Source organism: Numenius arquata, chromosome 12 (genome assembly GCF_964106895.1).
Source record: "Numenius arquata chromosome 12, bNumArq3.hap1.1, whole genome shotgun sequence".
NCBI lineage: Eukaryota > Metazoa > Chordata > Aves > Charadriiformes > Scolopacidae > Numenius > Numenius arquata.
This window is the reverse complement of record NC_133587.1, coordinates 10,296,948-10,311,811: the sequence shown is the minus strand read 5'-3', so window position 1 is coordinate 10,311,811 and position 14,864 is coordinate 10,296,948. Positions and strand designations below refer to the sequence as shown.

General features: G+C 42.5%; 1 protein-coding gene across 2 annotated transcripts in view; it reads left to right on the top strand.

The window, feature by feature from the left end:
* EYA2 (EYA transcriptional coactivator and phosphatase 2) overlaps window positions 1-14,864 on the top strand; it is a 95,275-nt gene that overhangs the window by 76,274 nt on the left and 4,137 nt on the right. For both annotated transcript variants that reach the window (XM_074156892.1, XM_074156893.1), the window contains 5 exons: window positions 3,968-4,057; window positions 10,753-10,811; window positions 12,215-12,375; window positions 13,403-13,517; window positions 14,127-14,248. In XM_074156892.1, coding sequence (XP_074012993.1) covers window positions 3,968-4,057; window positions 10,753-10,811; window positions 12,215-12,375; window positions 13,403-13,517; window positions 14,127-14,248 — 547 coding nt within the window. The remainder of the gene's footprint in view (window positions 1-3,967; window positions 4,058-10,752; window positions 10,812-12,214; window positions 12,376-13,402; window positions 13,518-14,126; window positions 14,249-14,864) is intronic.

The following is a 14,864-nucleotide window of genomic DNA, read 5'->3' as shown; positions in this document are numbered from 1 at the left end:
TATTGCCTGTTTTCTATCCCTGCCTCTCATTGTCCTTGTTTGTGAAAGCATGACTCGTAGATTAGCGGAGGGGTAGGACCTTGCTCTTCTAAAGTTACTAAACAAGCACTCAGAGTTGAGTTTTTAGATTAATCTGTTTTCACTGTAAAAAGTGGTTCCTGGAGGAGATTTGATTTCAGGCTCTCTGTGGTCCATTCTTCCTTGGGCTTCATGTGCATTGGAAAGCATTGGCTAGATCTGTTACCCAGGAAGCTTGTTCCCAGAGCTCCAGGGTGCATTTTTGCTACGGAAGGACATGCTAGCAGGGATCATCGGTATGAATGCAGCAACTTTACACTGCTCTGCTAAACTCACACTACTCAACGTACGCATTAGCAGTCCACCAGGGCATCCCCTGCAGCACAGAGATATCCTTTAGTGGTATGGGATTTCTATGCTTAAGAAGAGCTCTCAATCAAAATCTTAAGATAAATTTCATAGTTCTCTTTCAGATTATTTACACACTGTATAAAGAATTTGGATAACATGTTGATTGATACAGCTATCTCATTTGGTGCTTTCCCGTCAGTCTGATTCTCCTGTTTTTTCATACTTGAATTGAAAGCTGTAGAAACTGTGCCTTTCCTCTGTGTGGATACAACCTCTAGCACAGTGGGGTTCCAGTCTGGGACTAGTGCTTCTAGATGCTACAGTAATGCAAATAAATAACTGCCAATGGAACCCTGGCCTAGTGCCTCTAGACACCCGTATCATACTGGGAGTGCTGATTTGCCTTTTAACTTTATCAGCCTCTTTAAGACTTGGAAGCATGCCTTGCTATAGAGGAAATGTCCATACTGTGAAAGCAGTGATGCCAAATCATTTCCCCAAACGACTTCCCCTCTGGGTGGTAAAGTGCATTTTTCAGTTTTATTTTCATTCCATCATATTCTCTATCTCAAGAGAAAGATTTTTTTTTTTTTCTTATTTTTTTTTTCTCCTCTCATCTACAGTTTAATTTCCATATTGTTTAGTTTAGAGAAGGTAACTTCATACACTGTGGAAATGTTTCCTACTCCCCATTAGTGATTAATACCAATAAAGCTAAAGACAAAACTTAGGGGATAAATGACAGATACCAACCAATGAGATTTCCTGAAAGATTTTTAAAGGCTAATGATCCTTGAAATGTATAAAAATAAATTGCTTCATTAAAAACTATTTTACAAAATAATTTCTTCCTAGCAGCATATTTTCTTCAAAACAGTTCCCCCGTGTAACTACACCTGGGTAGTAAAATTTGATTCAGTGCTGTTTGCATGGGGCCACAGTCAGATGCCCTGATTACCCCTGTGTCCCTGTGCCTTGTCAGGGGAGCAGGTTTGGGGCTTAAAAATTAGAGACGTGTTTAAGGCAAATCTGTTGAAGTTTACTTTTTGCCCAGAGGAGAAAGTGCCCTTCTTTCTGGGACAGCAACAAGCATGTTTAAACATGAGTGACAGAGCTTTTCTTTAGATTGGGCACAATGCTTGTGAGTCACACACATGGCTGAAACCACAGCCATTCTGCTCTAATTAAAGAGAACTACACCAAGAATGCGTAATAATTAGGTTAGTGTGTAATACACCATCTATGTCAACAGCATCTGCCGCAAAGGTTGATTGAAATGTACTCGTCCTCCAAACATTGTGCTCCCTGTTAGAGGTCCTCAACTAATTCATGTCTGTCCTGTCATACAACAACATGACTCCGCAGAAATCTGTAGAAAATTAGAGCAAAGACTACATATAAATCTGCCCTGGTTTAGCATGGCTTGTAACTGTAGTGGAGGAAAACCACCCACATAAACATAAAGATGAGAGATCCCTGTCCTAATGAAGATGAATTACAAATAAAAGTCTTTTGTGGGAATGCTCTTCCTTTTTTTTTTTTCTTGAAGTTGTCTGTTGCTGTTTAGTTTGAACAGGCACAATGCTTTTGAGCAATGAGTGTTTATCAAATTAACCACAGATTATTTTTGCTTGTGTTTTTGAAGTATTTAATGAATAAGAAAATGTTCTGCTGGCGACCTTATTGTTTGTATCAGTGTGTTTCTGTGCTTTTGCTGTGGGTTTAGGAACAAGGTCAGTTGTTTGAGGGCAGGAGAAGTAGTTGACTTCAGGCATGACAGACATGGAAAAATGATTGAGACTCGTTTAATATTGCAGTGCACCAGGCTGGGTACAGCAGGTCGTGTAGCAGATCCACAGAGGCTGTATCCGGTGCCCACTGGGCAGCTTTCAAGCAGGAAGCCAAGAGCTGTAGGAGCCCTGCGGCCACCATCCCCCATGAAAGGAGCAGCTTGGAGGAGCAAGTAGATGTGCTGTGCACGTGCAGTCAGCTCTTAATGGAGCCCTCCAGGCCAGAGGAAAGGGAAATGGCCCAGCCAAATGTGTCAGTCACTTCTGCCACGCAGGATTCTCTGTGGGTGATTCTCTGGGAGCTTGGGCTGATTTAAGCTTGCACTTGCTGATTTGGTGGGGAAATGAAGTGACAGCCTTCTCACAGGCAGTTGTGATGTCTTGGCTGGGTAGCAAGGGGCAAGGAAAACTTTACTTTTCCAAAACGAATCAACTAAAAGAACTATAGAGCTGCAGGTAGCATAGTCCTTCTCCAGGGGAATTTACTTAAGGTTTTACCACTGATGTTGCTAGGGGCAGGATCTGGATGTGAGAAAGTTCACACATGCTTAAGAACATGTAGAAGCCATTTTAGAGCTTCTGGCCCGTGCGTTTTCACATTCTCTTAATTGTTAAAAAAGTGTGTTTTACAAATGCTGCAGGCAGCCAGAGCTTCTGCGTCACATCCTTCCCATTTAGGAATCAGTTTGGGAGCCTCTTGGGGCAGGGCCACATTAGACCCACACCCAGCTGGGCAGGGGGCTGCTGGTACAAGCAGGTGGCAGAATGAGCAAACCATCAGAGTCAGCCAGCCCACACAAACAGGAGCATTGGGTGCACGTCACCATTTCTAACATTAGCTAGAATGACACATGAACCCTTCCAGCATTTTAATGTGCTGTGTCTTGCCTTGTTTCATATTTATTTTTTTTTTAATCAATGCAGTTATTTGGGTGTAACTGTCACTGTGGCTACAGTTCTGGCTCTGCAGGCATGCTTTATACCACTGCAGAGCACGCTCTGTCCTGAGCAGGAATAGGCATACTCGGACAAGTGTTTTATTATGCTATAATTTGGTTTGCATGGTAGGATGGGATTGGTTTAACTCTGCTGATGCTGTTAAATAAGTAGGCAGCTTCAGTGGGGATGGAAGAGCTTTGCAGTGGTGTGGCTGCTCTTGCATCTCCTTCCTTGACAGTAGATACATGCTCTGGTGTGGGAACAGTACCTCTGCCTTTCTGTCCTGTTCCGTACTGATCGCCTGAGCTAGCGTGGCAGTAAAGAGCTAAGTCAAGCATTCTGAGGCACATGCTTGAGCTCCAGAGTTCTGTTTTCATGTTTTGCTCAGCAAGTTGCTGTTTGACATCAGAAGAGAATAATGCTGACCTTCTGCAGCTGGTTTGAAAGTTGGAGTCAAGAAAGGATTACCCTCTGTGCGCTTTCTTGCCCGTAACTATCCCCTAACCGTTCACTAATGACGCTATTGGAAATCAGTTCTTGGTTTAACCTACTGAAGCAATTCCTATATAGTCTCAGTTGTTTAAAGGTTCTTGTTATATCATCTGAAGTGTGTGGGCTATTATTGGTCAAGGCAAGCCATAGTCATCCTTCAAAGAATGTAATTAGGTTATCTAGGAGAGGAAAAGAAACGATGGGAAAATCATGTTAAGATACACTTAGGAAATAAAATTACTTTAATGAACATATCTTCAGAAACAGGAATGTGTAGATTCTGTGTTTGCTCTAAGATCTCCCTCTGCAAAAAAAAAAAAAAAGAAAAAAGAAAAAATCAAAGTGAACGGAAAAAGACCCTTATTTTCCCTTAACAGGACACAACAACGTCTGTGCGGATAGGTCTTATGATGGAAGAAATGATCTTCAACCTTGCAGATACACATCTGTTCTTTAATGACCTGGAGGTATGTAGCTGCTTATTTTATTTAACATCTCTCTTTCTAATCATTTGCATCTGGTCTACAAATTTGTTTTTCTGGCCAAGAAACTTTCATTTTTGACCCCAAAGAAATGGCCTTAGATGGCTTATTGGAAGCATACTTTACTGTGTCCCTTAGACATCTTCATTCTGTTAAGGAGTTTTTTTCTAAATGCACGGTAACAATGATGGCTTTTGGCAGTTTTACTAAATCTAATAATGAGGACATTGCCGCTGCTTCTCCTGAAATTTGCTATTTAATAATTTTATTAAGCAAAATTAGCATGGATCCTATGGGACAGGTAGCAATTAGGTATGAGCCCATGCAGAGGTTTTAAAAATGGTCTCTGTTCCAAGGAAGGTCTGTTTGCACACACAGAGCAGAAGGTCTGCTCAAGCTCAGGCACAATGCAGGATCAAAGTATGGGAGCTTCAGCATAAAAGACCCAGAGGAAAAATCCTTCCTCTTTGTGGCATGGTTAGATCTGATCATACCTTATACAAAGCAAAAATCCTTTTGGTGTGTGTATATAAGCATAAATGTAGTAAAATTCAAGCAGAATTCTGACACCAGCTGAGAAACAGCTGATGAAAAGTTATTTGCATTTGCAATCAGTAGAAGTAGTCTGAATAAGTCATGTACAAAGTGAGTGAGATGGGTTAGCAGTGGACACCTTGGAGTCAGAGAACTGCTTGGAGGTGTTTGGAGGAAAAAAATCTGGCATCCCTGGGCAGACTTCTACGATCTTTTTCTTAACTTGAAAAAGGAAGAATTTGTTTCTGTGCCAGATGAAATGAGAGAACTTTTTCTGTGCCTGATGAGTTCACTAAGAACTTCTGCTTGCTTCACAGCTTAGTTGCACTGTGGTCTTCTGTATTACAGGAGGTGCATGCTTTCCTGCCACCTGCCTCCTAACAGCCTGAGGTTTCACTTGCTGAGAATTTTCATTTCCTTTCAAAGACAAGTAGTGGTTAGCACCTGAACTGACAGATTGTTCCTCTTGCAGCTTTTTTTCAAAGAGGGAGTTGGTGATGAGGGTACGGAAAGTGAAAAGTAAAAAAATCCTTCTCTTGTGCGGGGGGGGGGAAAGAAGAGAATGCTGCTGTTTGGGAGTCCAGGGTGCTATATAAATAGTGACAATATTTAACACACAACCAGCACTTTTCACCGATCAGATCTCAATATGGGGTGCAACAAAGCTCCATGTCCTGCACAAATCCACCTTCCAGAAACTCTCTGCCTATCTAGACTTTTGTAAGAATATAAGTTGGCAAATCATTTTTAAAAAAATTTTCTCCTTGCTTCATTTACTGCTGTAAAACATGAAAAGAAGTAGCAATTGTCTGGCCTCTGTCAAATTCTGTACACTTACCAGTCAGTAACAACTTTGGCTGCTAGAGAGTCCTTAGGTCAGTTTTGTCTCATATGGCCTCTCAAGTTATTCTTCAGCCACTATGGTAGAGCAAAGTTTTTAATTATAAAAAGTTAGTGTGTTGTGTTCGTTCTCTTTTGTGGTTTCTAGACATTAAGGAAGCAAAAGCTAAACAAAAATCCCTTAGATACAGGACTTTCTCATTCCACGAGGACTATGTAACACAGTCAGAACCAGTCCAGTGAAGAGCTAAAGTTTAGCGCTGTGTCTCCAAATAGAAATCAAAACCTTCAGCAAAACACCTGGGCTCCATCTCCAGCACAGGAAGAGAGCCAGGTGCTACAGGACAGATCTGTTCAGCAAAATGTTAAGGGAGGTTATCTCTAGTTTGGGCTACAAAGGTGGTAAATAAAGACATTTACGTTACTAGTGCTGTTTTGTTGCTGCATGAGAAAAGAGAAGCAATTTTTGCTCATTTCTTATCAGTTTACTTGCTTTTACTGAAAAATTGAGAAACATCAAGGTGGGCAGTGGAATGAGTGAGTCAGTGTAACCTTAATGGACTTGCCAGAGGGTGTAAAGGGTCAGCATAGGCACCTAAAGGTGAGAACAACTCGCTGCTCTACCCGGATGGCTCAAAACTGTGAAAAACGTTTAAAACTTTTGAAAACAAGTAGTGTTCCAGCTAGCCAGAGCAGAAACAAGCGAAGACAGAGCATTGTGAGACAATTTTATCTTAGGTCCTGCACTAAGATAAAAGTGCTAAGTGTTCTAAATGATGATGCATGGCCCAGGTAGAGAGAGAGCTGGAAAGAGAAGAGCATTTTCTACTGAAAAATTTCAGTTTTCCGTTTTCACACGTGCTTGATAAGTGAAACAAACCAAAGGTTTTTTCCAACCAAAACCAAACCAAGCTGGTTTGTTTTCACTTTCTAAAAAATTTCACTTTCCAAAAAAAAGCCATTTTAGTGTGGAAGAATTTGTCACAACAGTCATCCATCCCTGCTCGTTAACCAGCCTACTCCTTCATTTAGGATGATAAATAAAAGTCAGCTTTGATATTCACAAAGTGATATGTAAGGATCACACGTCACCAAGTGTTAGGCTTAAAAAAAATACAGTGAATGATACTGTTAAAAAAGAAATTGATTAAAAACAAGCACAGAAGCTGATTCAGTTCTAGACCCACAAGCATTACCATATAGCACCATCATGTGGTATAACACTGGCCTGTACAAGACAAAATAAGCTAAAACCGCATGGGGCTGAAACCATTTCTGATCAACTTCTGTGTTAGGGCAGGGTGAAAGAAGCTGTAACTGAGGAAGCAGTAGGATCGTTGTCCAGTTCAAGACCAAAGCAGGAGTACTCTTCCTGGATAATGCTAAACATAGCAAAACTTTCCTCTGGCACTCATCCATAGCCAAGTTCAGGCATTTTGGGGGCCCCAGCAGACGGAACAAACCACAGTATGGCTGGCCTTGGTCCTGACAGTGGAAGCAGGGGGAGAAGTGGAGGAGATGTCACCCATCCTCGCCAGAGGGAGATTGGACAAGGAGTTAGTTATTACCTTGCTTTAGCACGAGGGAATGGTTTATTTTGCTGGCTGCAGTTTTCAGTGCCGTGCAGAGCAGAAGGTGCTGCCAGGATATAAAGCCCTTTTGAAGCATTTCCAGAAAGTCCCTGATGAGGATGAAACAGTTGTCCGTAGATACAGCAAAGTTTGCACAGCCCTTACTAGCGTTTGTGTGATCTTCCTTAGTCTGGTGAGGATGTGATTTCACATCGCAGCAAAAAACTGGCTTCAAAGTCTGAGTGAGGAACCCTTTCTTTCTATCAAAAAATGATTCTGAGACTATTGTTAGCCAGGGCTTTATGTGTTTACAGGGCTTACCCAGAAGGGACTCAAGCAACTGTTTCCTGGATGCATTGTCTGCATGCATTTTTCCTGGCATGCTCAAGAGTGGGAATCTTGGATGTGTGAAAAGGCAAATCAGCAGATCCGTTCAGATAAACTGCTTCAACCCATCCTCTCTTAGTGCTGCAGCCTAGTAGAGAGGCCGGTTTCACATTTGATTCACCCCAAACCTCAGGCTAGCTGGATAGAAGGAGGCCGATCACTGATCCCCAAGGCAGGTGGGTGACTAGAGAAGCCTTAGACCAAGAATTCTACCAAGCACTTTTGGTCTTTTTACAATAACAGATTCTCTGATGTCAGCAAGTTAACTCCTAAGTTGAACAACTTAGGAGCTTGACTTTTTTCCCAACTGATTCAGGGCAGAGGAGGAGGTCGGTGCTTATTGAAGCACAGCTTAGTGGTGTGCTTGCCCCGTAGCAAAGAATCAAGGCACCAAACCTTCACAGGGGCAGCCGCTGCATTCCATTTCCAGGGCGTGCAGTGACACAAGCATTGTCCCAATCTGGCGGTTGTTAGCAACACAATCCAGGCAAGCAAGGCCTGCGTTTGCTGAGCCACGCGTTGAAGTCATACAAGTGTGGTTTTGGCACACTAGTTCATCCACTCATGTGGCACTTACGTGCCCGTCAACCACATCATCTCTGCTTGCAGTTGCAACAGTACAGGCAGATTAAATCCTTACGGTCTGCAAGTATAGGCCATACAAGATGTTGTGTACAAAGGGCTCTGATCACACTGCAGAATATATAAGCAAATATTCTCTTGAAAGGAGGTGTTCTCACTCTCTGTTCCCTTTTGGGAAATCAGGGAGAAAAGGAGTTGCCCAAGGTCACGGATCACAGTGAAGTTAAAATACAAATTCTGGGCTTTCCAGGGTTGTGCTTTTTCTCCCAGATGCCTTTTGTTCACAGTGCAACGCTGGCTAAAGAATAGTACCTTCCACCCTCAGTCCCTCTGGAGATATTATTGTCTATCACTCTGAAAAACAGGTATTAAGGGCAGGGGAACTGACAGGGGGATGAGGAATTAACAAACAAAGGGATTAGTGTGTTTACAAGTTACTGCCTTTCAGAGCCATCCCTGGAGGTTTTGTGTTCTGGGAACTGTTAGCCCCTACCTAATGAGGGATGCAAGCTCTGCTGATCAATGAATCCACGAGGTGTCTAAAAATCTCTAACACAGTCCTGATACACAAATAGACAACCTGTGCATTTGTGAGTTGTTTTCATATGTGCACGAGACATACCTTGAGAGTGTTCAGAGGGAGTGTAAATGATAACAGAAGGAGCTTCTCCATGTGTCCTCAGGAACAGCTTGTATTTCACGATACAGCAGAGGCTTTTCCTGAACCTGCAGTACCATTTCAAAGCTGCATTAGCTCCGGCTCCTTTACATGGGTGTACAAGGGTCTCATCCCACTTGGATGCAGGTTCTGTAGCACAGGCTGACCTAGAGATATTACAACAGTAAAAACAGTTCAGTTCCCAGAGTTGCAAGGGTTGACTGAGGTCTTACAGGTTTGACTCATTACAGGCTGTACATGCCACGCATCATACACCTCTGAGATCCTGCAGTATCATTTTAAAAAGTCAGCAGATGTGAAAACCGGGATATGTCCCCACTGCAGACTTCCATTTGAACAATCGGGACCTTCTTTTCAGCAGCCTAGATATCCTGCCTTGATTCCCTGCTCACTAAGATTTCAAGGAAATTCTGCAAGAATGAAAAATTAGTCTCGTAACCAAGTAGTAAAACATGGTCCACATTCTTGCGTTAACCAGCTTCCCTGCGTTTCGCCCAGTAACATGATAGGCTCAGCCGGCGGACTATGAGGTAGCGTCTCACCAAGTGTCATGGTATTTTATTAAGTTAGAAATGTGATAGCTACTGTTGTCACACTTCAGTGTACAGAACAATTCATTCACAAATGAGAAAAACAGATCTCTCTACAAATACCTTTCCCCTGACTTAATGCCCTGCATCATACAACTGAAGCGGAGTGGTCTGCATCAATATTATCCCAGCATGGCTCACAACAGCGACTGGGAGGGGGGCTTAAAAGTGATGGGGGTAGAGGAGAGAGAGAGGTGTCAGCAGAGATCGGCTATTCAGCCGCTTGGCTCCAGTTATATACAGAAATGTACACCCCAATGATAGGTTGATAAGATGACTGATGAGACGAGAACAAGATAAAATTGTATGACTTTTTGAGAATTATCTAAAATAAATGCTGCAGAAAAGCTCATGATTACGGACAAGAACTCTCTCTAACATTTGGCCATTGTTAGCAAGTTTAGTTACTTGTTTAGAGATTTTTTTCTTTTTTTTTTGAAAGCGGCTAGTTTTAAAGTAATTCATAAAACTCCTAATTGTGTAAGGAAGCTAAGACAAGTTCTGTGGTTTACAGAATACTGAAGTGGTGAAGAATAACCTTGGTTAGCTGCGGTTGTTCTGACTTCAGAGTCCTCTTGTACCAAGTGCTTTTACCTCTGTTGAAAAATCAACCAGAACAAAAGACAAATGTTCAGTTTGAAGCTTTCTATTTTGTTCTTACCTGCAAGGGTCATGGAGAAAGGAGATGTAAGGCAGTGGGAGAAACTTCCTGATTTTTCTCTTTCTAATCTTAATGCTAAAACTAGGAAAGAAACCAAAGAAATAACATTTCTCAAATTTTTGAAGCAGGCCCTCCACCATTCAAACAATGAAGGATTTTGAAAGATAAGATCTAGAGTTCATACTTCATGCAGGCTGAGCTCCAAGTATATATTCTCGTTAAATTTCCTGTGCATAGATTTCATCGTTACTGACACACATTATTCCTTAACTCTGTCTGTGGCTGGGGCTATGAAAAGGTGCCGCCTTCAGTGCTTCAGCCCAGCTTCCCTGCACATCAAAGGAGGCTCTGCCCCCTCAGAACCAACTGGGAAAACACCAGCAGGACAAGCGTCTCTGGAAATTTCTTTGGGACAGATCTTCTCCCCTTGTAATTACGTGGGCATACACCCCCTCTCCAAAGCAGTATTCTCACAGGGGGAGAAGCTGCCAAATCTCTGCCTTATCATGCATACAAAGTTTAAAAAACACAGTTTTCCTGGCTAAAACACAAGCATCTCTCTCCCTGCTGTCTGCATAGGAAGGAGTTTCACTTACTGTATTATTCAAGAGCTGTTGTGCCCTTAGATAACAGCAGATCACACACACTGTGTATTCAGATTTTGTGCAAGTACTTGTTCATAACAATTAACTGGCTAGACTATGCCAGACAATACTAGCAATATGTAAGATTTTATCTCCTTAATATTATCCTTAAAGTAATTTTTCATTACGTTCTTTCAAAAAATTTTTCAAAGCATTTACTTACTGCTGTATTTTTTTTCATACACTTCTCAGGACTGTGACCAGATCCACATAGATGATGTATCATCAGATGATAATGGTCAAGATCTCAGGTACGGGATCTCCAGGCTGGAAACTGCAGATCAGGTAGTCCCCAGCTGTTTGAAAATAGCAGGGGGCTGGTCAGTGATGTAAAATAACATTCTCAGCCATGTGCCCTCTCCCCTCCCTGGCTCCATGCTGTCTGCTTTTGTTAAGCACACAGAAGCATGGAGTCCCCTTTCTCACATTAATATGACTGTGCCTACTGTCAAGCCCTGACTATACCGTACTTTCAACCATTCTGGGAGATATATCTAAAATTAGGTTGGACTCCCATCAGACTACACTAATTTCTGATATGATCTGACCAGCCAGTTGGCACAGGTGTGGCCAAAACGCTTCAAAACCAGATTGAAAGGTTTCCCACTGCTCAATCTGTAATGAATGGGCTTAGTAGTGAGGATTGTGGACCTTGCCATGCCAGAGCCTTGTTACTGGTAGAAACTTGTACCAAAATGGCACCAAACATTATTATTATCTGTGTAAGGTAGATCATCGTGTACATTAAAACTACTTCTGTACAATTACATCTACCTTTCCCAAAGTGTTGCCTGCAGAGTCATGGTAATTGGCACAAGAATGAAATGTGCAGAGCTCTTATAAAGCTTTATAATTTGTGGTTTTATTCCTGGTTATTATGAGAAATTGGTGCAGAAACAGCACAGAAAACAATGAAGTATTTTAGGGGAGAGACTTTTCCTTCTGCAGAGAACACTTGAAAGATTTTTTACTCTAACTGAAATGCTAGTTTGTGCTTCGCAATGCACTGAAATGGCATATGTATATTTAGGTCCTTTGGCTCCAGTGGCCTGTAAGCAGGTGAGTCTGGGCACCTTTTTGGACATTGATTAAAACATTAATTTGGGTTTTTATCTCAATCAGTGCACTTACTCTAGATTTGCTTTGAAATATTATCACAGTTTAAAAAAAAATACCAAACAAACCTGTACATGTTGCAGGCAGTTAAGGCTCCTTTAGTTAATTTCTTAAATTTTTTTCTCAATCTATTATGTGTTCCGAGCCTGTTCAGCAATATCGCCAGGCAGTTGGAAAGGTAACACCAGAATGTTCTCCTATAGGATTTGAATATTTCTGCAGTTACCTTATCAGCCTGGATGAGAGACAGGTGAGGAGTTTCAGTGACCTGAGGACCATTAGCTGTTGTCTAGAGAACCTCAGAAACCTAGAGAACTCAGGGAGTGATAAGTAACCTGCATGGTTTTTACAGTAAGAACATTTTTTAAATCTGTGCTTGTAACTGAGCTAGAGATGAACTCCAGTCTGTACAGTGTGTCCTGTGTACATCTCTGCTGCCACTTGTCTCCACATTTCTTTTCAGTTCTTCCCACTCCTTGCTGGCACTGTATAGACTGTAATTATACTGACCTCTCCCCTTCCCTCCTTCCTTTCCCAGCACATATAACTTCTCCGCAGATGGCTTTCACAGTTCAACTGCCAGTGCAAATCTGTGTCTGGGCTCAGGCGTTCATGGGGGAGTCGACTGGATGAGGAAATTAGCATTCCGCTACCGTCGGGTGAAAGAGATGTACAACACCTACAAAAACAATGTAGGGGGTAAGTGTCTGTGGCCAGGCAACAAGCTTGCCTTTCATCTTCCCAAATACTTCTGACCCCGCTGGAGACATCTGTGGAGGAGGAGTAGAGAGCACTGTGATAAGAATACTTCACACTGAGCTGAGCAAGTGTTTCAGCAGTCATCCTTAAATAAGGTTCTGTACAGGATTTGCAGGAGATAGGCTAAAATACCTGGTTTAGTGGTCAGAGGAGGACTCGGGTCTGAGAGGGGGGCTTTATTTTATAATTTATTTGTCAGGAAAGCAACCTTCTCCAGTTTTCCAAAATGCATAGTAAGAGACAAACAGTTCAAACAGCCTCTTTTTTCCTACAGAACATATGGCTGATCTCTGTCTGAAGGCATTCTTGTATCCTTACTACTTGGTTTTAACTCCCACAAAACAATACCGCCAGGTAGCAGGATGTCCTGGGTTCCTTCATCTCAGCTAATTCCAGACAGTTCTTCCAATAGGCTGCTCTGCTTGTCTTTTAGAAGATCAGTGCCAGGTCTCTGACTAGAAAGAAGCAAAACTCAGAATATTGCCACTTTTTGTTTTTTTCAGTTGGAGGAATAGCCTACCTGCATGTACTGGAAATGTGCATAGCTTTACAGGAGAAACAAAACCATCCTGGCTTCAGCTGCCTCTCAGCTCAGGCCACTACCCGCTCGACACAACAGCTGTTTCATCATCTTGTTCACTTCCCATGCAAGCCTTATGCTACCTCCAAGAACTCTGAGAAAAGTGTTTTAATGAGGTCCCGCAGCGTGCGGGTTACCATTCCACTGGAAAAGAAGGGAGTTGAGCTGCGGTACCGTAGGAGTGGGCTGCAGTTCAGGCCTCGTGAACCTCAAGGCAGAGCCTTGGAGTTGGCAGTGGGCAAAGGGAAGCAGCCTGCACCAGCACCAAGAGGAGGGCAGTGGGAGAGACGGGGTTCAGAACACAGACAGGAGCCCTTTGGCATTCTACGTACAAAACCATGTAACTGCCTTTCTGTGCTTCTGCAAAGATGCTTTCCCTGATTACAGGTTTAATAGGAGCTCCTAAGAGGGAAACCTGGCTGCAGTTAAGAGCAGAACTTGAAGCGCTGACTGATCTCTGGCTCACACATGCTCTGAAGGCGCTGAATTTGATACATTCCCGGTAAGAACAGCTTGAAGAATTGCCTACAGGCTTGATCCAGGATCTCCTTTGCTTCCCTTTTTTCCCTCTCTAAACAAATCGAGACACATTTATAGGACTTTGCTGGCCAAACCTGTGGGAGGCCAGTCTGCACATGTTTGCCAGACTTGTATTATCAAGGGCTGGGGTAAGCTTGAGATGATGAACTGAGTAAAAGAAAAAACAGTCCCTTTTTCTTGCTTCTCCTTGGCTACCTCATCTGTGGCACACTTTTCATGTGAGCAGATTTACAAAAGACTAGGAAAGGGAGAAAAGCACCCTTTTATCCCTGAACATGTTCACTAAAAGAGCCCAGCACAGACATTACTACATGGTGTTTAAATTCCCGCAAAACAGATCCTGGCACGTGTGCAGTAAGGCTGCATCACTGCAGTTTGTTTTATGGTTTCTTTTATTGTACTAAGCTGATAAAAAGACATTACCGATACTTACATTATCTGCCTCTAGCTGCATAATCTCCCAATGGCTTGAGAACTTCCAGTGGCAAGAAAAGTTTGCTTCCTGCCATCTTTCAGTCTAGAGTAAAAGAGAGAAACACAGATTGCCGCTTCTACTGATTCTGTTTTCTAGGCCTAACTGTGTGAATGTGTTGGTCACCACAACTCAGCTTATACCAGCTCTTGCTAAAGTGCTTCTCTATGGACTGGGCACTGTCTTCCCCATTGAAAACATTTACAGCGCAACAAAAACAGGTAAGAACAAACTAACTTAGGCCTCACCGAAGATAGACTGTAGTTTTATCCCTAAGTCAGGCACATCCAATTCAACCTGATCGCAAAGAGCTTTATTTTTAGCTCCATGTTTACACATCTGTAATTCACATCCTGACTGCCCACAGCTGAGATAGTACAGACTGGAAAAAAAGATTTAAAAAAATAAAGTTTTCCAAAGTGTCTCCATGGTGGAGTGAACCTGAAAACTACCCACCCTGTGGAGCATCTGCTGCCTGTGGGATGTTCAGCTGTATCCAACTAGGAGCAAGTCTGGTTGGACCTGCTACATACAGAAACACTGTTTGGATCCTCTTATTCTTGCAGAGGGGTCAAGTGTGTTGAATGAGCTTTATGAAGCTGTGTGAGTAATAAATACTGGTAGGGTTGGCTTGAGGTATTTTTTTGTGTTCTGTCCTTTCTGGTTTAAGTGCTTGAACCTCTGAGGTTTGCATTTTCTTATTTTTACTGCAACTGGAACAAACAGAAGAGGGCTCTCAAAAATGAATACCAAGAGTGTCGCATCAGTCTACCAACTGCCGGTCTGAGCAGTGCATCAGAGTCACAAAGCTTACGGAAAACTGGCAGCATTTGGCAT